The 24,245-nt window shown below is 36.8% G+C and overlaps 2 protein-coding genes and 3 non-coding genes across 8 annotated transcripts; all 5 read right to left on the bottom strand.

Annotated features, from left to right (window-relative positions):
* Nucleotides 1-2,117: 2,117 nt before the first annotated feature.
* On the bottom strand, nucleotides 2,118-2,199 carry trnas-gcu. The gene has a single exon. It is a non-coding gene; the product is annotated as a tRNA-Ser (tRNA).
* Nucleotides 2,200-2,614: 415 nt separating this feature from the next.
* Nucleotides 2,615-2,696, bottom strand: trnas-gcu. The gene has a single exon. It is a non-coding gene; the product is annotated as a tRNA-Ser (tRNA).
* Nucleotides 2,697-4,847: 2,151 nt separating this feature from the next.
* On the bottom strand, nucleotides 4,848-4,929 carry trnas-gcu. Its single transcript has one exon. It is a non-coding gene; the product is annotated as a tRNA-Ser (tRNA).
* Nucleotides 4,930-6,798: 1,869 nt separating this feature from the next.
* ak7a (adenylate kinase 7a) lies at nucleotides 6,799-12,790 on the bottom strand. Of its 3 annotated transcripts, none has more exons than XR_003441875.2 (18): nucleotides 12,648-12,790; nucleotides 12,437-12,565; nucleotides 11,509-11,617; nucleotides 11,324-11,418; nucleotides 11,088-11,198; nucleotides 10,916-10,999; nucleotides 10,208-10,296; nucleotides 9,840-9,930; nucleotides 9,670-9,747; nucleotides 9,429-9,578; nucleotides 9,164-9,292; nucleotides 8,947-9,049; nucleotides 8,481-8,609; nucleotides 8,332-8,397; nucleotides 7,795-7,992; nucleotides 7,307-7,527; nucleotides 7,019-7,202; nucleotides 6,799-6,848 (listed from the first exon to the last, which is right to left on the bottom strand). XR_003441875.2 is itself a non-coding variant. In XM_027155450.2 (18 exons), exons 1-18 carry the CDS (start codon nucleotides 12,732-12,734, stop codon nucleotides 6,813-6,815), a joined length of 2,064 nt encoding a protein of 687 aa, XP_027011251.2. In that variant the 5' UTR covers nucleotides 12,735-12,789; the 3' UTR covers nucleotides 6,799-6,812. The 3 variants fall into 3 exon arrangements, 2 of the variants coding, with proteins under 2 accessions (XP_027011251.2, XP_027011252.2); XM_027155450.2 differs by having other exon boundaries at nucleotides 7,019-7,177; nucleotides 12,648-12,789; XM_027155451.2 differs by having other exon boundaries at nucleotides 7,019-7,177; nucleotides 12,643-12,727.
* A 278-nt stretch (nucleotides 12,791-13,068) lies between these two features.
* Nucleotides 13,069-23,129, bottom strand: galca (galactosylceramidase a). 2 transcript variants are annotated; one of them, XM_027155452.2, is made up of 17 exons: nucleotides 22,917-23,129; nucleotides 22,710-22,778; nucleotides 22,162-22,225; nucleotides 19,666-19,779; nucleotides 18,310-18,449; nucleotides 18,162-18,200; nucleotides 17,947-18,074; nucleotides 17,692-17,847; nucleotides 17,479-17,603; nucleotides 16,367-16,494; nucleotides 16,183-16,272; nucleotides 16,003-16,092; nucleotides 15,771-15,915; nucleotides 14,343-14,523; nucleotides 13,844-14,004; nucleotides 13,671-13,747; nucleotides 13,069-13,575 (listed from the first exon to the last, which is right to left on the bottom strand). In XM_027155452.2, the coding sequence occupies exons 1-17, from the start codon at nucleotides 23,043-23,045 to the stop codon at nucleotides 13,432-13,434; spliced, it is 1,980 nt and encodes a 659-aa protein (XP_027011253.1). In that variant the 5' UTR covers nucleotides 23,046-23,129; the 3' UTR covers nucleotides 13,069-13,431. The 2 variants fall into 2 exon arrangements, with proteins under 2 accessions (XP_027011253.1, XP_047657818.1); XM_047801862.1 differs by lacking the exons at nucleotides 19,666-19,779; nucleotides 22,162-22,225; nucleotides 22,710-22,778; nucleotides 22,917-23,129 and adding an exon at nucleotides 18,550-19,618.
* Between the last annotated feature and the right edge of the window lie 1,116 nt (nucleotides 23,130-24,245).

Raw genomic sequence — 24,245 nt, 5'->3', positions numbered from 1 at the left:
CTTTGTCACCGGTCATGTTCATTATTTATATGGACAGGATTTCTAGGCGCAGTCAGGGGCCAGAGGGAGTTCAGTTTGGGGACCACAGGATTTCGTCTCTGCTTTTTGATGTTGTTCTGTTGGCCTCCTCAAATCAGGACCTCCAGCGTGCACTGGGATTGTTTGCAGGCGAGTGTGAAGCGGCGGGGATGAGAAACAGCACCTCCAAATCCGAGGCCATGGTTCTCAGCCGGAAAAGGGTGGCTTGTCCGCTTCAGGGTGGTGGAGAGCTCCTGCCTCAAGTGGAGGAGTTTAAGTATCTTGGGATCTTGTTCACGAGTGAGGGAAGGATGGAGCGGGAGATTGACAGGTGGATCGGTGTATCTTCTGCAGTAATGCAGTCGATATACTGGTCAGTTGTGGTGAAGAAAGAGCTGAGCCGCAAGGCGAAGCTCTCTATTTACCAGTCGATCTACGTCCCTACCCTCACCTATGGTCATGAGCTTTGGGTCATGACCGAAAGGACAAGATCCTGGATACAGGCGGCCGAAATGAGTTTCCTCCGCAGGGTGGCTGGGCGGTCCCTTAGAGATAGGGTGAGGAGTAGAGCCGCTGCTCCTCCACATCGAGAGGAGTCAGCTGAGGTGGCTCAGGCATCTGTTCCAGATGCCTCCTGGACGCCTTCCTGGGGAGGTGTTCCGGGCATGTCCAAACGGGAGGAGGCCCCGGGGAAGACCTAGGACACGCTAGAGGGACTATGTCTCTTGGCTGGCCTGGGAACGCCTCTGTATTCCCCCGGAAGAGCTGGAGGAAGTGTCTGGGGAGAGGGAAGTCTGGGCATCCCTGCTTAGACTGCTGCCCCTGCGACCCGGTCCCGGATAAGCGGTAGAAAATGGATGGAAACCTTCTTCCTGAAACTAGTCTAGTTGGACCTTATGCTATCTTCATCTACAGGCGACATGTTACCGCTTCAATAATGTAGTATGGTGTTAATAAAAATATTATAATAATAATGTAATATTACTTATTGCACTTTTTTATGTATTGGTCCTGTTTTAATGCTCCTGAAGTAGCAAGTAGCATTATCCCACCAGTAGTTGGCAGAAAGAGCTTGGTCGAGGTGGTCGAGTGCTTAAGTATTTACTATTTTAATGTGAACAAAAACAGTCAAATAATAAGCTTAACTGTGCAGTTCAGCTGTTCCAGTATCTTTAACACCTCACTGGTAATATGCCATATTCCTGCTGAGGACCTTATAATGCCCCCTCAAATCCATTACAGACCCTCTCCTTTCCCGGTTGAGTGGGCTTGGTGTGGTGGAGGATGAACTTGTCTGTCTTATCCTGCATTATTTACACCAGGTTGCACAGTTGCACTTTATGTAGCTAGGACTTACTAAGACCCTGTCTATGTTTTATGCATCAACATGATCTCATCTTACTCTCATGTACTGCAACAGCTATATATGGTGGAAATGAAAATAAAAGCTTCTTGACTTGACGGGCCAATGTGTTAAAGATGTCTGTAAATACTAGAACAGCTGAACTGCAGTCTAGTTTCAGGAAGTTTTGCCATCTACTGGTGAGTTACTGCTATTTCACCAGCGTTATAAAGAAAGAAAGAAAGAAAGAAAGAAAGAAAGAAAGAAAGAAAGAAAGAAAGAAAGAAAGAAAGAAAGAAAGAAAGAAAGAAAGAAAGAAAGAAAAAAGAAAATATTGTCAATTGGTGTCAGGAGAAATCTAATCCAGTTGATTTTCACTGTGTGTCTGATTCTCATCATCGTCAATCATATTGAATGATACAGTAAATGTCAGAATCAGAGTTCTTAAATTTTAACTATCAGGAGCAATCTTACACATTGTTCTCTACATTTCTGGTTTGAATCCCATCCCCACCTGAGGGTATGGTTTAAATGCCTAATCAGAACCACAACTAAAATCAGGAATTCAGCAAGTCTGTGATCCACCTAGTGTTGGAATCGGGCCCACTCAGCTGGTAAAGCTTGTCCTGTAGCAGAGCTGGAATGGTAGAATTGAAAGCAGAGCTGAAATCCACAAACAAGACCCTAGCAAAGGTTCCTGGTGACTGCAGGATAAAGTAGAGGGCCATGCTAATGGTGTTATTACTAGCATGAACACCGACGAGGATGGGATTCGAACCCACGCGTGCAGAGCACAATGGATTAGCAGTCCATCGCCTTAACCACTCGGCCACCTCGTCTGACTAATACTTCAGCAGAAATAAAAAAAATAATATTTTTTTATTTTTTTAAGATAATTAAATAAGAAATTAATGAAAAGAATAAAAAATAAATCAAATGTGCCTTTATATTTTAGTACTTTTCACTAAAGTCTGTCGTAATAAAAAAGAAGTCATCGTAATGAGTGACAATCATAATAAGGGATGCCGGATTTGTCTGAATCAGAGTTACGAAATTTTTATTGTCAGTTGGTGACAAGGAAAACCTAATCCAATTTTACACTGTGTGTCTGATTCTCATCCTCATCAATAATATAGAACGATACGGTATATGTCAGAATCAGAGGTGTTAAAGATGTCTGTAAATATTGGAACAGCTGAACTGCAAAGTCTAGTTTCAGGAAGAGGGCTGTTGTGAGGTCAATAAGCTGGAACCCGACGAGGATGGGATTCGAACCCACGCGTGCAGAGCACAATGGATTAGCAGTCCATCGCCTTAACCACTCGGCCACCTCGTCTGATGACACATGCCTGCCATCTACTGGTGAGCTACTGCTATTTCAGAAGCGTTTTATGTAACAAAAATAAATAAATAATGAAAATAATGAAAATTAAATAAGAAAATGAAAAAAGAACTGGAATCAAATGTGCTTTTATCTTTTAGTACTTTTCACTAAAGTCTATCGTAATTAAAAAGTAATCATCGTAATGAGTGACAATCATAATAAGGTTCAGAAATTGGTGTCATGGAAAATCTAATCCAATTGATTTTACACTGTGTGTCTGATTCTCATCCTCATCAATCATATTGAACGATACGGTATATTTCAGAATCACAGGTGTTAAAGATGTCTGTAAATACTGCAAAAGCTGAACTGCACAGTTTAGCTTATTGTTTGATTGATTTGTTCACATTAAAATAGTAAAAAAAAATAAATAAATAAAAAAAAAAAAAAAGTTTATACGCCACATAAGTCCTGCTGATGCTATGTGTGTGCAGTGGAAGACACAACCGACAGCATGTCCGTGTTCCACAGCTGTCCATGGGAGCCCTCTGCTTTTGGCAGTGAATCCTTTGCAAGGTGTCTCGATCAGTTCTCTTCTGTCGGTCGAGCAGTCTATAAAACAAATTCATTTTACAGTCAAATAACTGCAAAAGTATATGATTTCCTCAGTACAATAAACTTTCAGTACATTTATGTTTCTTCATAATAAACTTGTGTGTTCATAATAAAGTGCTCAGTAAGTGTATATTATCTATTATTATTATCATTATTAAATTGAATGTGTGGAACAGAAGCCCAAAAAGAAACTGTTGTGTTGTTTATTGTTATTAATAATACACTTGGTCCTGTCCAGCAGTTCTCTGCGGTCTTCAAGCAGCTGATTGATGTGACTGTATGTCATCACAATTGACACTGAGTCTTAATAAACAGTCTGTGGATAAACAGATGCATTGTTTGTATAATGAATTATCAGAAGGATCTATGATCGTCTCAATAACAGCATCACCAAAATTATTTTAAATATTCATTCAGAAAATGCTAATCACATACTACCTTTTTATTTTAGTTTTCACAAACATCCAACGTTTGTCAATTCTCAAATAAAAATTCATTTTTATGAAGTGCATTTGCAATTCCCAGGTCTTCTGAGTTACAACCTGTCATATTGTTATACTTACACTTCAGACTAAGACTATGTTTTCGGCCAGTGACTGTTTTGTCCCGTCCCCAACCCCCTGCTTCAGCCAATGACTGTTTTGGCCCGTTCGGAACTGTTAGGACTAGTTAGGACCTATTTTAGGAATTGTTTGAAGTGTGTTAGGACTTGTTAGGACTTGTTAGGAACAGATTTCCAGTCCATCCACTGCCTGTCAGCTTATTTTTCCAAAAGCAAGATAATATTCTGTTTGGTTATAATAAATGTTCTTTGATTGAATTACAAAGATTACAGATGCTGATGGGAGCCCTCCAGCTTTCGACAGTGAATCCTTTGTAACACTAACCTGATGGGAAAGCTCCATTCCTTGCAGCAAGGTGTCCCTGTCAGTTCTCTTCAAATCCATTTTAGAATAAAACAATCGAAAATTTTCTTTAATCTGAATGTTTATGGTTTTCTCAGTACAATACATAAACAATATACATAAAACAATCTTAGTGAAAGGATCCCCCCCCCATTAGAGTTTATTGACATCATTGTAAATATATAGACAGTATAAACTGGAGCTAAGGGCTGAAAAACCGGAATTGTTAGGACTTGTTAGGACTTGTGTTAATTATTTGGGAACAGATAACCAGTCTATCCACTGGAAGGTGCAGCTTGATCGCCATCTACTGGAGAGTCTTTGCTATTTCAGCCGGTTCTTAAGGAGGATGCAAAGAGTGGGTGAATCCATGTAATAATAGTAAATAAAACAAAAAATGACCATAATCACACGTGGTTCATTAAAAATGACACTTTAGTAATCCCATCTCACTTTTCTACTCTATTAACACGGTAAAGATAATAATATACTGATTATTGTAGAAGCCCAAGCACACACTCAGGTCCTTTAATCATGGCTATGTCCGGAATCCATGTTCATAGCCTATATGCAAGGTTGCTCACTTATTGGCAACAATAGTGTGAAAGCCGTAAAATGTGAACTGGATTAAAATACATATTAGCGACGAGGATGGGATTCGAACCCACGCGTGCAGAGCACAATGGATTAGCAGTCCATCGCCTTAACCACTCGGCCACCTCGTCTGATGAAACCGATGTTTGTCCTATGTCCGTAATATTAATATTATTCATCTCAGATATAACTGCGGTGGTCTAAATGTTTATGACGCACATTGCCAACAAGGGGCGTAGAAGAGCCATTGCCAGATCATCACAGAGCTAAAGTGCACAAGTTTTCATTCAATGTCCCAAAATTAACTAAAATGATCAAAAGTACACAATTTGGGCCAAAGGATAACTCCAAACGTATTATATTACATTATATTGTATTATATTATATAATATTTGACACACGAGATTCTGAGACTTCTGAAACACCTGCATTATCAATACTTTTCTCAAAAACCTGTTGTATATAATGTGTATATAACTTGTCTTCTGCCCCCTAGTGGATTTACTCATGCTCTGCAGTCAATAGCAGGCTTTAGGCTGTCTTTTTATGTAAAAATAGATTGTTAGATATATCTACTTTATTGAAGCCACTAATACATTTATATTTTATACAGAATGTTATAGTAAAATGGGGTTAAATATATGTGTATCAAATATGGTATATAAGGTAATTTTCCTTGGTCGTCACTGCATTGTATTTATTTAGTTAAAGTTTTTATTATTGATTAAACTGATCAAAAATTCACGTCATCTAAATATCATTTTAAACCGAATCTAATTCAATCGAACCATTTGGTGTCACTTGAGAGTTTGTGATTATTCATATTTCTGCATAAATATGAACCAAATAAATCAACATCAGATTTTTCACACAAGTCCTTAAAATAAACAAAGTAAATGCAAATGAGCCATCATGCAGAAATAACTGCAAGTAAATAACTTTCCAGTAACATTTGCCCAGTCTTGCTCAAAGGCTTGTGTATCTCCCTCCAAGCACACACAGACACAAGCGGTTCTCCTAATACTTATTTATTAAGTATTGTCTCCAAATCCACTATGACAACTTAACAATATTAACAACAAAATAAAGTAATCACATTAGCTTAACAAAAAATATTTTATCTCATTCTTCAGTATAGAATGTCTTCAACACTAGGATTTTGAGTGATTCATGTATCACAGATATATAATATTATGTACATATATAACATTTTCCTACATAAAAAATTACCAAGTGTAATATATTTGTCTGATTCGTTCAACTGATTTCACTTTGTCTGATTTTTGGGACTTCCAAGGGAAATCCAAGGATTTCGATCATATTTATGCAAAAAAAAAAAAAGGAATTCCTAAAGGGTTCACAAACTTTTAAGCAACACTGTACATGTGATTCTTTTTATGCAACCTTAGGTATTTTGCTAATAATTGTCATTTGTCTTTGTCAATTTTCAGTAAAACAATTAAATGATTATTATTATCTATATGTAATGTTTAATTCAGAGAAGAAATTCAGAATACATAAATATTAGTGTTTCATGTGTATTTTCAGATCTTAAAAAAGTACAGTGTTGAAAATGTCATGAAATGAAATATTGAAAATGTCATATAAAAGGTTCCTGTTTGGAAAAAGATCAAATAAAAAAAAAAGAAAAATGTTTTAAACATTCAAAATGCAATAATCAGTCTTTGTTTTTATTGGGAAATAAACATTGTTGTGGTCAGTAAATTGCCTTAAATACCCGAAGTATTAAATATGATACAAAAAAAATCACATTTGTAAATGTTAACACATTTGTAATTTTATATATATATATATATATATATATATATATATATATATATATATATATATATATATATATATATATATTGTTTAAAGTCCCAGTAAACACTTCAGTTTCCAAAAAAAGATGTGAATTTTCAGGCTTTACAAGGTTAAATTGAAGCAATTGTGCTGCAATAAACTGAGTTGTGTTAAATTAAACTGAAACAATGGAGGTCCAGTGAAGGGCAAGCTAGTCGTCTGTGTTGTTTCTTAAAAGATATTCAGCCTGAAACACACACACACACACACACACACACACACACACACACACACACACACACACACACACACACACACACACACACACGCACACACACACACAAAGTTCATAGTGAAGCATAATTCCATAATTCTATAAACAATGTTTAACAAAAGGCAAAGAAAAAATAAAAATACCAGAAAGTCGATGGGATCGTCAGGTTTCACTTGGCAGCAGGCCCCAAGTCCTTCTCTGAGAGCTGGCATGATATACTTCATCAGGTAGTGTCTCAGTGGAAGTGAGCGTACCTCCAGTAACTCATGCTCCTGCTTTTTCACCTCTAGCATGTTCCTGTTCTAAATGGGACACAATAGCTTCAGCCTGCATGAGCATTATGAATAGATGTTAATCCGTATAAAGCTGAAGATATTTGATACTGAAGTGTTATGCTAATGACTTTTCAGTCATAGCAGTGTATGAATTACCCATTCCTCCAGCAGAGCGGTCATCCTGGTCTCCTCCTCAGCCTCTCTGAGTGCACGCTCGGCTTCTTCCTGCATTAAGCGTTGCTGCTTCTCCAGTTCACGTATCCTCTCCTGTTCCTTTTGTTCCTCAGGGGTGGGACCGTAGTTTCTCGGCTCTCCCACCACTTCGATTATTTTCTTAATCACAGCTTCGTTTTCAGGGTCATCCACACTGTTGATCTCTGAAGATTCAACACTTCCTGTTAACCTCTGCAGCACTTTTGGCTCTTTGTACCATTCGTGTTCTTATTTGTTTTTGTTTGTTTGTGTTTCCTGCTTTAGGGATTATCTGTTTCACTGTTACTCTCACTGTACAAACAAACTTTATGCTTTATTCTTCCTAGTTTCTTTCCATTATCTGCTGCAAATCTGAGCAGGTTTTACGAGACTATCAAAGGTTTCGTTGATGCATCTGTTACTCTGATAAAATCCTTGAACTATATTCTCACCGATGTGTTCATGATCTATCTCCAGCTCATCGAAATAGTCAATCACCGATACTTCCTCCGTGTTTGCATCCCTGAAGATGGACAGTCGCCGCAGAAACTCGTCCTGGGTGTAGTGCATCTCCTCTGCTACAGACTGAGGAAGGTTCCGGACTCGCTCTTTCAGAAACTCATCAGTGGCATCGAGTGAAATGACATATTCTGGAAGGAAAACGGCATGCACAGCAGGATATATTTAGTTGGTAAAATTTTAAATAAAGCAATGATATTCCACTTTTATTGTTGAATCATCACAAACTTAAAGACTATGCAGTTTAATACATTTTCACTGCTGCATTAAGGTTAATATATCTAACAAGGCAACAAGGCCATTAAGTAGTGGTTAGATTAGCATTATGGCTCGTGTACAAAAACCTAAAAGGTAAACATGAAATAACAAACGTTGTAGACAAAGCTGTGATATTCTATATATAGCTTCAGCTACATTTGCATTGATTGTAGAAACGTCTACAAAAGTAATGAGATGCTTCACAAACCTACCTGGTATTATCTTTTCATCATGGGGCAGTAAAAGAGATTTGGAGTTCCCTGGTTCCTTCTCCTCGTCTGAGAGACGGTGAGAGTGTTAAACTAATACAAAATGAATGTTGTATACGATATGTCCCTGCAACCGTATTTCAGTGTCTCACCATTGAAAAGTTTGTTAGCTTGCTCGTGTGTACAGGGGTAGCCGTCCAAAACAAAGCCCTGATTCCTGCACGGCTTTGAGTAAAGCTTCTCTCTGATGATGTCCAAAACATTATGGTCTGCAAGTTGACCTACACACACACACACACACACACACACACACACACACACACACACACACACACACACACACACACACACACACACACACATACACACACACACATACATAAATTCTGTTTTATTTAAATCCTATCTGATTTTAAAAAGTTCATAAGCATATTAAAACATCCATCCATGATCAAACAGCATCTAATTGTAATTGTTCTGTAGTACTTGCTATATTTCGGGACCAATTTCTGCTTTCACTACACAACACAAACTTATCTAGCAAGTTAATCGTGGTTCTAAAATAAAAAAAAAAGAGATCTAAAAAAATCTCTCTTATATAAAGAGAAATAAATAGACCTTGATTCTGGGAAAGATCATCCTTCAGAGTGCTGAGCTGTTCCTGAGCCTGTAACGATCCCTCAGTGTCATTATTCTCCTCACACTGTTGTAGCATTTTCTCCTATATGAACAATACACATACATAACACAACATTAGTCCTCATTGCTGACATAAAAATACACTTTAAAACTGAAACACTGGTCGTAATAGCAAAATGATTCGAATCACACTGACCAAATGTTTTATTTTCTCCTCAACTGCTTCCTTAACGCCAATATAATGGAGTTTGTAATGTTTACACAGTTGTGCTGCGACTGAACTCTTCCCGACAGCCGGCGGGCCAAGGAGACAGATCTTGATTGGCTAGAAGAAGGCAATTAATGAAATTATCGACACAGTGTGTAATTTAGTCAATCATTATACAGTGGTGTGTATGTGAACTATATACAAGCGAGATATCGTATTCTGTGTAAATAAATGTACACGTCTACACACTTACTAGAAGCCGTCTGATCTGTCTGTACTCCTCTACAACAAGGTTGATGTTCTCAATAAGTCCAGTTTCACACACCCAGTGCAGGTTCAGCCGACTTTTCGGCAAAACTGTCTCGATGAGGAGGTCTATACTTAGGCAAGCTAGATCGGTTTGCTTAGGGAAACAAGACAATATTAAATGGTCAAGTACAAGTTTTAGTTGAACAAATCTTATGCTTAGGTCAATCTTGTCTATAAACTTATACCGTAAGTTCCTTTGTGAGGTGCACACTGTCATAATGCACTTTCTGAACCTCTCCAGGACCCAGAACATATGATATAGCCTGGTGGATGGAGGGTAATGGGAACTGATTCAATCACAGATCATTAAAAAAAAAAAACATTCTAAAAGACACAACTTGTTCAGAGCTTTTACCGCTACAATTTCTTCCAAAGAATTGTGGGCGTCATCCACAGCAATTAAGTAGTGCATTTTGGGTTTGTGATCGATGATGTTTTGCAGTATGCTGAAGAAACAGATTACAGTCAACATCAAAGCCAGGAACGTGTTACAGATTAAAAAGTTCATTCATTCATTAATTTTATACAGCTAATATTAGTAATATTTCTACCGGAATCGAACCCTCAAATCTGGAGGTGTGAGGCAAACGTGCTAACCACTAAGCTACCGTGCCCTCCCAGATTAAAATGTACAACATAAAAAACATCCTTCAAAAACTTTACCAAATTGTGTGTCACACATGAATGTTTTTAATAAAAATGAACTTTATTTAATCCACTAACCCAGCCAGATCGTTGACGTGGATGGTAGGGATGACATTAGTGCTTGGATCTGGTATAGGGATGGTGCTCAACTCCCCAAGCCAGCATGTCTAGGTAATACAATTAGTATCATTATAAGAACAGATTGGAGAGATAAATACAAGAATAACAGAAGTCATGGAAGTCTGTATCATCCAAAATCTTTTCTGAAACTATCACCTAAAGATTTGTTCATGTGGTTGACTACAATGTGTGAAGTCAAAATGGGAAGATTGGTTCTTTACTGAAAATCGCATGCTTGTTGCTGTGAGTCAGTCGGAGTGGTGTGTTTTTTTTAACCCTTGTATGATGTTAGGGTCTGTGGGACCCATATTCATAAACATCAATAGTTTTGAAAAACTTTGCTTCCTTGTAAATTTGTTGATTTTTTTCCACTCATAACTTGATTAAATCAGATGTTCTTTTTTGATTACATTTTATTAAAAATCAACAAAAAACGAGTAGCACTTTAATTAAAAAATGTGATGTAATAAAGGTAAAGGGCAAATATTAACCATATATGCTGCTTATATTGCTTGTAATTGGGATGGAGTAAACATCTGTAGAGTATTTTAACATAAAATTTTTGATTGTGTTGAATTAAAAACCCAAAAGTGTTAACCCAAAATGGTTAAATGGAAACCATTATGATATTTAGATTAAAAAGAAAATTGGGACTAATTAAATTACCTTAAAGAAGTGGTGGAAGATGCCTTCTCCCATGCCATACTGCATCCCTGCACCAACAACGTAAGTGCGGAGCTTGGTCTTTTCCTGACCGAGAAAAATGAGAATAATGAGAACAATCAACATACAGCTTAAACTGTGAGAAACTTTACTATGAATTTAGCTTGTTTCTAACCATTTTCCCCAAATTCAATACAAGCTTCTCTGCATTAGCATGTTCTTTGAAGTTTGGATGTGGCTTCTTCCGTGTGTAGTCTTCTTCTTTCACTGGAATTTCAGGACTATCCTATAAAGTAATTTGAAATCTGGGATTGTAATTGTTACCTGTCATAAAACAATATTAAAATTAATTCACACACTTCACCTAAATGTCTATAAAGTCATGTGTTTTTTTGTTGTGACATAACTTACAGGATCAGCTGGTTTAGTTTTTGCCCACGTCATCACCGTTGACACCAAAATATACATCTTGGGAAATGTAAAGTGTTCAATATTACTTTGGAGGGCTGTGAGTGGAAAATAAAAGACACCGACATTTCACACAACATGAACCAGAGGTGGATTATAATAAATCCTGAAAAATAAGGAGGTGTCACCTGAAACAGCCCATGTTGCTTCATCAATCGCTTCAACATCTTCGGAGATATTATACACAATAACATCACAATCCATCAGGTGTTGAAGGAGCTCGTCTCGATTTGAGGCCTAAAATGAGCAGATTGACAAGGTGATATAAAGGCTATCTGCTGTGTTATGGATGTGATATGCCTTCACAAGATTAGCTATAATAAGACTGTTATTATACCTGGTCATGTGACAGTCAATCAATATATTACACGTATACAGCAGAGGGTCTTCATTTTAGATGTGATACCAGAGAGACAGTGTGGTTTTCACCAAACATAAAACATTGTACATTACTGTGTGTGTATTGTAAACATGTTTCTTTCATCAGGCTTATGAGGCTGTGGTGCAACCAGTAGATATGATATCATGCATTTCAAATATTAACTGGTTTCAGTACAGGCCAAACAAATATTACAAAAATAAAATTTTATAGCAAATATCACAGCTTACAAATACTTATTTGTAACCAGCGAGGCATAGACTTTCTGTTCTTGCCATAGGAAATGATCTGGGGACTCTGATGGGTTCCAAAAGCTTCACAAGATTTTTACTTCATACAAATTTGCCTTATCTAGATATTGCTGTTGTTACGTTTTAGTACAGGTTCGAATATTCTGATTAATTACGTGCATCAGCTGACAGTCCATAATGAGAACTCTATTAAGACTTAATTAATGAAGTTAACTTTTTCACATCGGTCGTTATTACTTACTAGTTAATTACTTTTGTATTTTAATTTCTGCAAACTAACTGTACTATAATATTGTGTTGTTGTGGTATTTACTTCAAAAAAGCATGAACATTCTTGGGTTGCCAACTATTTCAAATACACCCCATATCTATTTAAAAAGCTTTTGTATTTATTTATTTATTTATTTATTTATTTATGAAACTTACAGAGTATTCTTCCAGAGCAAAGCTTCTCTTTTTTTCATCTTTATTGCTTACAGTCCCTACAATTTGAAACCTCTCTTCAGGTGTAGACTCTTCTTCAAAGGATTCTCCAGCAGAGCAGGTAGACAGATACTGACGGGAAAAAAGACAAATAACACCTAAGTAAACACCACGTTACCTATCAAAAACACCTAAACTAGTTATCTTACCTTACCTGAGCGATACATTTCGACGAGTAGGTGTCTATTCTGTTTATAAAAATCCGCGTAGGACGTTGAAACGTCTTGTGTTCGTCTGCCATATTTACCGTTGCTAGGCAAGTTGTAAACACGAGTTCTGGTTGCTAAGCGGAAGTAATGGCTTCCTTGACGACCGAAAATGCTAGCTTCGTTGCTATGTGTTTTTAGCTTAATATTTAGCCGATTGATTTATAGACCACGACTTTTTAAAACGTTGTACACAATTTTAGATAGAGATCAAAATATATTAATCTGGCTAGCTAATGACTGTGGTGCACTTAAATGGGCCTTTGGTGGAGCTTGTGATTGATTTCCGTTTAGTACTGTTATAATCATCATCATCATCATCAAGATTGTTTAAATAAACACTATTATTTAATGACAAGTGCATACTAATTATACAAAATAAACATTTAATTTGCAAGTATATACATTCAAAGATTTGAACATTCACAGCTTCATATTTTTAGATAAAATCTATACTTAACCCCCAACACCCCCACACACAAAGACCCCACACACACACACACACACACACACACACACACACACACACACACACACACACACACACACACACCCCAAATCATGAAATTCCCCATAGATACTACAAACACAGTGCTCCCAAATCGTCCCATCTGTTATATACATCATTTTCATTCGTTGTGTAGTTGATAGAAAATATGATTTTCCAAGTTGTAATCATGACATTCTGACCATTTTTGAATACATATTTCTGAATAATTCTAACAAAATTGATCAGTCTGCATCCACCAGGAAGTTATCAAACTGTGCAAATTCAAATGAGGATGTTCCAATCGCAGCCCAGCCATTCTTGGGTTGAAGAACAACAGCATTCTTCCATAAAGGATAACCATTCAGCATTCCATTGGCACTATTACCCTGTTAAAAGAAAACACCAGATTACAGAAAAGAAGCTTGGATTTAAGTCATTTAGATCATTTGTGCTTATCTTTTTACACATAAAATGTTCTTACCTTTACTGTGAGAGTGAGCGTGTGCCATATACCTGGCCTTGTCCCTGACAATCCTTCAACAAGAACTTTTTTTCCGCCTTAAACAAGAAGAAAGCTCTCTTACAGTATTTTCAGGCTTTTAAACACACTGAACTGTTGGTGAAAATGTAAAAGATACATGACTTGTCACTGACCGATATCATTAGTCACTTTGTATGTGCCATTTGCAAAAACCCAGTAAAATACGCCGTTGGATCCTCGGACTGATTCCCCACTTTGATCCACCCTGGCTGCAACGAAGACGCCGCTGTTCTCACTTTCAAGGTAAATGTCACAGGAGACTGATAAGTCTTGCCTGAAGAAATGGTAAGCAAATATCAACTTTTGTAGATCCAAGCAAATAAATAAAAACTGAGTATATGAGAGACACACATTATCACAATCACCTTAAGGTAGTCAGAATAATGCAAGCTTAAAAATAATCTGTCCTGATATTAAAAAATATAAATGTTGATGAACTTACATTTTCATTTTGTCTCACAAATAAATCAACAATAGTTTGAGACTGTAAAAAAAAAAAAACTAAAATAATAATAATAATAATAATAATAATAATAATAATAATAAGCCTATTATTAAATTTAAAAGATCACTGCTTTAGCATGCTCCATGTTTAATGTGTGCTGAACCAACCAGCTGTGGTCTCCGATGATACTGATGGTCTGATCTGCGTCGTAACCCCAAGAAATTGGACGCTGGTTGACTACCTGGCGTAAAGTGACATTGTGTGGCCCTCGATCTGTGAGGTTTGTGAAGTACTCAAACACGCCTGTCTGGTCAGCAAAGTACGGGGCCTCTGAAAAGGGAGTAGTTTCTGAGCAAGAGAAAAATAAGAAAGAAAAATAACGTTAAGCCTAGTAGGTTGTAAAGACATGGTTTCAATGGTTTGGGATATCCTTAAGATTAAATCACCTACAACACACACTAATGTCTTGTAGTTGATTGCCATTTCTTTGTAAACACACACAGAGAAGTCTCTCCCCGCTTTGGCTCCCAGTTTGGCAAGTGTCATGTCCGACACCGTAAAAGTCCGTCACAACCTCGCGTCAGCTTTCCGATCAAGCTGTGAGAATGGTTTTCATTCTCATTTTGTCAAAAGCATTCTTAAAAGCTATCAAGAAAAAAAAGATATAATATAAACTTAGCATTTCGAAAAAAGCAATGAATTTCCCCATTGTATGGAGACTTCTGGGACATTCTGTATTATTTACCCTTTAATAATAATGTAAAAACATTCCCAGGTTAATTTATGTGAGCCATCCATTTTCTTTAAGGTCATATGACTGAATGCTGACTGAAAGTTTAGGGGTCATCTACCTCTTAGCCCACTCCATCATTGACTCTAGACCTATTAGACATGTGGCTGCTCCTTCCTGGTTTATCCCAGTGTATCAAAAAACATTGCTACACTAAGTATATGCTTGTAAAACTTTATACTTTACATGTTAACACAAATAGTCGAAAGTCTTGCAATGTCCTCGTTGAAGCAACATGTCCGAACCGTATTTCGTACACTGGAGACGAGGTGTTAGATGATACGGTTGGGACATGTTGCTTCAACGAGGACATTGCGAGACTATCAACTATTGCTACACTAAGCATATGCTTGTAAAACTTTATACATTACATGTTTACACAAATAGTTGATAGTCTCGCAATGTCCTAGTTGAAGCAACATGTCTGAACCGTATTTCTTACACTGGAGACGAGGTGTTAGATGATACAGAACCTCAGAATAAGACATAATAAGCCATACATACATCTTGTTAGGAGACATCACTAAACAACAACTAACAAAATTAAGGACAAAAAGATGGGGGAAATAAACACAATGAAGTTTTGCAGATAATTATTGTCATATTGTCTGATAATTTGCTTGATTTATTTTGTTTCTAATCACCAGACGTACCTGATAGATTAAACTGATAGATTATCTAGGTCAAGGTATTGCTATTTGGCCTCAGTGACTGCTTACTCAGATTTTTAAAGTAAAATGCAAGCTTAAAATGTTAACACTATATTAGCACTGCAAGGTTAAACATCAAATACAGTCAAACCTACCGACATTGAAGTCATCAAAGTATTTCTTGGGAAATGAAGCAGAATCTGGAGGATCAGAGTAGAAGCCTTTTTGTCCAGTGGTGACAGTTGTGACGGTGTAAATTTCATCAATGCCCAGTTTTAAGGTAAAAAGTCCACCGGAAACCTGTTCAGACAGACGCGTTTAAAAGTCACGCTAGATAAAATGTCATCCTATAATCTGCTAGAACTCCTTAATGAGTCGTTTTTTCACCTTTATTGGCTCGACCTTCTTAAAGAGTACATCGTCTTTGGTATCAAAATCCAGTTTTGAGTACCACAGCTGGAGACGAGTGATTGCAGCCTAGAAAAAGAAGGAGGTGTAGACAGTCAAAACTACTTCCTGCAATACAAGATGGAACAAGATGGTCACCTGATGAGATGCCGCACGTACAAAGGAGCCTTTGAGCTGAAATGTTGCTTCCTGAGCTGATACACTGAAAGGAGGGAGTGAAGGACGAATGCACTGCGAGTGATTGTGGGTCTGCGGACAAAAATTGTACAATAAATAAGGCTGCATTCCTCAGTATGGAACAACACAATGTATTCCCTTACATAAATAAATAAAAAATACCCACCATGGTTTCTATTACGATGGTGAGGTTCCCTTGGCCGTCTGTTAAAGCTACGTAACTTCCACCGTGAGTGAGGTTCCCTACAGTATTGAGGTATGTCCAGCCGGGTTGTACAAACTGTGTAGTGTGAGCTACAGCACAAACACACAAGTATATGTTACTCATACAGAGCTTTTAACAATGGATATAGTCACACAGCAGCATTACAGATATCGGGATACAGGATTTATCCCTAACAAGTAAGCCAGACGTAACAGTGTTTACTAGAGCCATGTATTTCTTTCTGTTATTCAAATGCTGTATTTAATTTTCATTGCTCTTTATTTATCATGTATTCTGTTGATTGAGTATGTGCTCTCTATAGGTGAAAAGGCACAATTGGTCACAGGTGTACTATAAAGTTAATAAAGAGTTAGGTAGAGAGCAAGGAGGAAACAGTCAAGAAGCTGGCAAACTCAAGAAAAAATGGACGACGGCTTCTACTTTCGGCTTTTCCCCGTTACGGGTCGCCACCTAGCTCTATACTCGGCATCTTCTACTCTCGCACCAATTAACCTCATGTCCTCTTTCAACACATTTGAAAATAAACTTCAAGGTGAAATATTATCAGAGATTCGTGTGGTGATTGAACATAAGACAAAGTTCCTCAAAGATTTGCCAAAACAGTGTTTAGGAAAAACTACCTGAGACAACATGAGGAAGAAACCTTGTGAGTATCACTTGTTCTTTTGGTGCAGTATGTTATTCAGTACAAGAGACAAAAGGTACAATTTTGCAGGCAAATGGTCAGATTTGCATTTGATTATATTATTTATTCAAATTCAAATGTATAAAAACAAAAATAAATACTCCTCTCACTCCAACTGCCTGAGCTTGATGTTATTACCTGAAGCAAGTATTAAGATTTTTAGCTTTAATTTACATATTTTAAACTGATTGAGTTACTTCTTATCTACATTATCCTCATGACTTTAGCGCACAACTACTGTAGATGAGCCGAGCGTCATGCCCCAGCCGATTGACTACATTTTAGGGTGGAGGGAGACAATTCACACAACTGTGACAAAAAATATGAAACCTTTGGTACTATTTTGTACATATAAACTGTATATTACCAGTTATCCATATTGGGGATTCCACCACATAATTCCCACTCCATGGCTCTTCTGCGGTCATCAAACCGTCTCGACCGAACGACAGATCTTCATAATAACTTGCTATCAGATTCCAGGAGATAGTCCTAAGTTTTTACAAAATAAATAATTAAATAAATCTAAACAGATGAGTTGTTCAGTAATTCCTCAGGAAGGTTTATGGAAGTTACTCACGACGTCATCCTGCCATTGACATAGTTCCAGTTAAGAATACGAGCCCAGCATCCTGCCCCGATGTCATCGTTAAACGTGCTGTAATCCTCCGAAGACCAAAGCTTTTTATCCGTTAACAGCGCCTCCTTGACAGTCGTGGTACCAGGATAGTGAACACTGGGAAGAAAATGTGGTCACTTTTAACCTGTAGTGTGAATGGTATACAGTGAAAATGTGTAAAATAAGCTGTTATGGATCGATTTGTCTGTGTCTTACCCAATAACATCAACAGCATCATTGAGATATGGATCAACAAGCAAGGCACTGGAAATGTCCCAATTCCCATCTGCTGCAATAATGCCCACGTTTGGTAAATGAGCTCGGTCTAGAGTGTCTCGAAGCACCTGAACGTTCATAAAATAAACATTGTCGAAGTCGAAAATAAAATCCCTCATTGCTTATGACTAAGTCTATCAGGTATTGTACTGTACCTGGATGTACTTTGAATCAAAGTTCCTTTCATTCCATACCTAAAAATTGTCAACAACAATTTAATGTCAACAACAATTTCAAATATATGCATTTTTTGAATATAATTTTAGATTAATATCTAAATGAAAAGAAAAAAAACAAACATACCCCTATGTAGTTAATATCCAGACCATGATACCGTTTGGCTCCGATCACCCAAGACACAACATAGTTAGCAGTAATGTTTGGGAAGTTGTAAGGCCAGTTGCTCCCATTACCAACCCATCCCGGAAAAGCCCAGGGCAGACCTACAAAACATCCCACAGGAGATAAACAGTCAGATACACAGGTCAGATGCTGCTAATACATGCGATAATAATCAATCATTTAATAAAAGGAAAGACGTACAGATCACAGATATAAATATGATTATAATCGCCGTGATGATTGATGGATTAATAGAAATATTGGCACCCTTTAAGAACCTGGAAAAACTACGTACCTCTTTATTGCCTCCCTTTTTTATGCAGGTGGTGCAACAGAAAAAGAAATAAATCATTTATAAAAGCATTCAGCAGGATACAGTTATCTAAGCTCCAAGGGAAGAAGTAAGGACCACCAAGATATATATGATAATTATCAAGATTATGATATTGAATCAAGAATTATTGGCACCCTTCAAAATACTAAATTATACACATACACTGAAAAAACTTCATGCCTCCTTCTCAGAGCTTGATCAGTTTAGTTGAAAGTCAAGGTCACAATCTGTTCTCACCTGCAGAACAATACGCTCCATAACAAAAGAAGCTCCTCCTGCAGGTCACAGAGCACAACGCACAGCTATCCGCCTTCTTCCGCATATACAAGCTCACAGATGCCCATAACTAGCTAATGTCATGCTGATTAATGGGAGGTGTCTAATGTGTGATACCTTGAAAGTCAAACTCCAGAAGAAAGGAGTACAGCAGTGGAATTGTGTATTCTCAAACGAAACGAATATATTTTGTTTATGAACACCATCAATGATGCTAATTTGATCTAAATGCACAAAACTTCTCCTCACCTCGTCCAAACTACCTTTACAAGCGTAACAATCATTCTCGGCATTGCAGAAACAGACTATGTGCTGTTCTTCTTTAAGGTATTCTTTCTACCTTAGCTGAACAGAATAGGTGTAGATTCGGGTGCAGACTAAGTGGCTGAAAGAACTTTCTTTCAATGGCTTCAAGTTTATCCTACAGGGATCTCACACCTTTTTGCTCAGATATCAATTTTGAAACTGATCCAAACAGGATCAAAGTCACAGCAAAGTCAAATGTATAAAATAGCTATTCTTCAATAGAATGTTTGAAGCATATTTTAAGAGTATTTAAAACATACACTAGTCTAGAAAAACTAGACTTCTTGATAAAGGCTATCATTTTCATAAAGGGTGCCGATAGTTCTGAAGTTGACCACATCGGTGTAACGTCCTCCTTCTCAAGATCGTCTTGAGTTTCATCTGATGAGATGTGATCCTACCGATGAGCATGATGTCTGGGTTCCTCTTCTTGGCTTCCTTCATAAGCCACCACTCATAACCGCGGAAGTAATTCTCATCGGTCTGGTTGTGCATGTGTGAAGGCTCAGTGCCATCTATAGAAAAAACAAGACACAAATACGAATATAACTCTACAGTATATTCATTATTGTAAATAAGTCTACAGTGCTTCCTTTAGTTTACATTGTTTATGTAGATTATCTGTTCTGTACACTGTATATTTCTTGGTTACTCTTGTAATATTTTTTAGACATATTGTTTATATACTGTTTATACAGTATAACTGTTTTCTACTATTTGGACTTCTGGTAGATGATAAACGGGATTTTGTTGCTGTGTACCAATACTATGCGTTTATTATAAAGATTCTATCGGTCTGTCTGTCTGTCTGAAGTAAATAAACAATGTTTTAAGAAATTTTCTTGCCTAATACGCTAAACATTCACACAACCCCAAAACAACATATGCCCAAGCCTTACATTTTCTTCAGAGGACAATTTCACCCAGATTATGTATGTCTGTACCTAAGAACTGCTGCTGTAATCATAAAAAAATGTCCTGTGCTTATAATCCCAGGTCTCTTATTCATAATAAAAGACCTGTCTTTCAACACTCTTAATACTGTTTGGTTTTACATTTCTACACCTGCATAATGCAAAGATGCATTAATCGCTCTATCTATTGACTCCACTAAAGATTTCTACCTTATATCATTTCAAGGAGTTTTTTAATAATAGTCAATATTTTGTGTCAATAGTGTCAATATTTTGTGTGGCCACCATTGTTTTCCAGCACTGCTTTAAGCCTCTTGGGCAAGGAGTTCACCAGAGCATCACAGGTTGCCACTGAAGTCCTCTTCCGCTCCTCCACCTTCCGTTTGAGAATGCCCCAAAGTTTTTTTGGAGACATGCTTGGCCATTACATCACCTTTAACCTCAGCTTCTTTAGCAAGGCAGTGGTCACCTTGGAGGTGTGTTTGGGGTCATTATCATGTTGGAATACTGCCCTGCATCCCAGTGTCTAAAGTGAGGGGATCATGCCCGGCTTCAGTATGTCACAGTACATGTTGGCATTCATGGTTCTCTCAATGAACTGTAGCTCCCCAGTGCAGGACACTCTCACCACCATGCTTGACTTAGGCAACACACACTTGTCTTTGTACTACTCACCTGGATGCCGCCACACACGCTTGATATTATCTGAAGCATAAAAGTTTTCCTTGGTCTCATCAGACCACAGGACTTGGTTCAAGTAATCCATGTCCTTAGTCTGCTTGTCTTCAGCAAACTGTTTGCGGGCTTTCTTGTGTATAATCTTTAGACGAGGCTTCATTCTGGGATGACAGCCATGCAGACTAATTTGATGCAGTGTGCAGCGTATGGTCTGGGCACTGACAGACCGACCCCCCCACCTCTTCAACCTCTGCAGCAATGCTGGCAGCATTCAAACGTCTATTTTCCAAACACAACCTCTGGATATGACGCTGACCATGTGCACTTAACTTCTTTGGTCAACTATGACAAGGCCTGTTCTGAGTGGAACCTGTCCTGTTAAACTACTGTATGGTCTTGGCCATCGTGCTGCAGCTCAGTTTCAGGGTCTTGGCCTATGCCATCTTTACAGTATGTAGAGCAACAAATCTGTTCTTCAGATCCTCAGAGAGTTCATTGCCATGAGGTCCCATTTTGAACTTCCACTGACCAGTATGAAAGAGTGAGAGCGAAAACACCAAATTTAACACACCTGCGACCTTGTAACACAAACTAGACACATGACACCGAGGAGAGAAAATGGCTAATTGGGCCTATTTTGAGGGGACAAAAAATTTACACTGTTAGACAAGCTGTACACTCACTACTTTACATTGTAGCAGAGTGCTAATTCTTCAGTGTTGTCACGAGAAAAGATATAATAAAGTATTTACAAAAATGTGAGGTGTGTACTCACTTCTGTGAGATACTGTATGTATGCATTTATCTATGGTTTATTCATTAGGAATCTAAGTCAACATCCAGATTTCTGTTAAACTGCTTTGTGGCAATGTCTACTGTTAAATGTATTATATAAAGAATACTGGGTTGAATTATCATTGTGCTTTTTCCAATCGCTAGACCTAGATTAAAAAAATGCATATTTATGTGAGTAGTAATGTACTGGTATTACTGGAATATCTCCTCTATATACTCAACACAGTCATCTTAAGATACGCTTTCAGCTTATTTCTACGATTTTTATTCCAGTAAAATGTATCATTAGAGACACACCCTGTCAACCCTGTACGAAACATTACTGTGTCAACAGTAACAGTTTCCCCAACAGCCTGACAGCCGCGTGACTTCAGGAGTAAAGATCATATGACAGCAGAAGTTTATAGACAAAGAAAAGCTCAATGTTACATGAAACCTGCAAATCACAATGCCAGCTTTCATTTAGAATGTTTTTGACACATACAGAATTACCAGATGATTTTTTTTTACCTGTTGTTTGAGAATCACCTCCTATTTCCACTTTTAGTATGTGCAGTGAAGCTCCAAAATTAGGCTAGAAAGAAAAACAGGAGCTTAATTAAACTTTTTCATATGCAAATAATTTTACAACATTCATCATCAGCTGTACATGCTTTACATTGTCTTATTGCTTTTTCTTATTTTCATAGAGTCTATAACTGTTTTTTTTTTTAGTAATGTGAGATTTTTCATAAAAAGTTGGTTGGGAAATAAAAGTGACATGCTGCAGCATGTTTGATGTTCATGTCGTAAGAGAAAGAGAACTCAACGTACTGTTTAATGTTAAACTAATCTCAAGTCATTTCAAGCTGATTTACATCTAATACTATTATCGTTCTTATATTTATATATAGGATTACTTGAGCAAATAAACAGTAGTGCAATAACCCACAAATAACCCAATACTTGTCTCCTATAAGGTTTCTTAATATTATTATTATTAATTATTATTCTAATATATATGTGTGTGTCTATATATAGGATTACTTGAGCAAATAAACAGTAGTGCAAAAACCTACCTTAAATAAATAATCCAATATTTGACTCCTAAAAGGTTCTTTATAGTTGACTAAAAGTCTCGAGGTAGCCTAAAAGAAAAAAATATTAAATATTATATTTTTATTGCATAAAATTATATCATTTTTATGCTTAATGCCTCTGACGTTCAGTCATGTAAGAAGCAGAAGGTAGAGGATGAAACAGGTAGATTTACACAGGTAACCTACCCCTCCTCCGCTTAATCCTCCTATACCATCAAACCGTCTCCCCATCCCGACCCTATCATCCACAACGTACATTTCTGCTCCACATAAGAGAATACATGACAAAAGAAACAAGCCGACATTAGAGTTCATTGTCCAACTTCCTGTATAAGGCAGGACTGAGACTGCAGAGCAGCAACAGTACAAATGTTTACAGCACAAGGCTGTTTAATTTCTTACTTCCTGGTTGACCACGTGACATTCCTATCTTTTTGCTTATTGGCTGTCGCTAACAGCTTACGTCATCGACCTGTGATTTATATATTCTGAAATAAACATGCTATCATGAACTTATTATGCAATTTACTTTATGATACTCGTGTTTATTGTGGGTACACCTTATGCAGTATTATAAGGAACTTATTATAATACTTTATTATTATTATTATTATTTTACTGGAATAATAAGATAAATAAAGTAAATTTTACTGGACATCTTGAAGAATCTGCTACATTTCTTTATAGACTTTGTTTTTCTCTGAAAGGTTTTTCATTATGTAATTTATTACATTATATACTTTAGTAAATAATGTAATAAAGTCAGTACATAAACAAGCATGACTCTTTGAACAGAAATATCAAACATTTCTGTTCAAAGAGTCATGCTTGTTTATGTACTGACTTTTGACTGAATATATAAGTGATAATGTTTTTATTCACAATCATCCAAGGTGTCATTCAGTCATTCAGACTACATCCCTAAGATACTTTGTGAAAAGTGCTGATTCTCTTCTTTTAATTTTAAAGACATAACTTGCATTTAATATTTTATTATAAAATTTATTTTATTAGACAAAAGACAAGAAATAACATTTAATTATATACGTTATGTATTAAATACAGTTTTAATTTATTGGTTTATTTAATCAGGTTTTTTTGTATATATATTCATTCCAAAGTTTTTGATATTATTGTGTACAATATCCCTCATGTGCCATTTTAATAAGAATGACTTTACAATCCATATTTTCTTTAAATTCTAACATATACATTCAATGCATTTAATAATACATTTCTGTATTAATAACAAGTAAATAAATGTAAACAATGTTTAAACCTGCAGTTTTCAGTATAAAATGCCTGTTTTTGTTGCATTTAAACTAATTGCCATACATCTGTATTGTAATTTATTCAGTTTGATGTTACCTGATTTTATTTGTAATTAAAGCCAGAAATGTAAGTGTCTGCATAAATCCATTATTTTCCCCACATATCCATTCATTTATTTTTTAAATTAAGAAAATGTTTGTTATTTATAAACACCTTCTAGTTTCAAACATCAAGTTAATGAAT

This window comes from Tachysurus fulvidraco, chromosome 16 (genome assembly GCF_022655615.1).
Source record: "Tachysurus fulvidraco isolate hzauxx_2018 chromosome 16, HZAU_PFXX_2.0, whole genome shotgun sequence".
In the NCBI taxonomy this organism is placed as follows: Eukaryota; Metazoa; Chordata; class Actinopteri; order Siluriformes; family Bagridae; genus Tachysurus; species Tachysurus fulvidraco.
The sequence above is the reverse complement of the archived record's forward strand: the minus strand, read 5'-3'. Positions and strand labels throughout refer to the sequence as shown.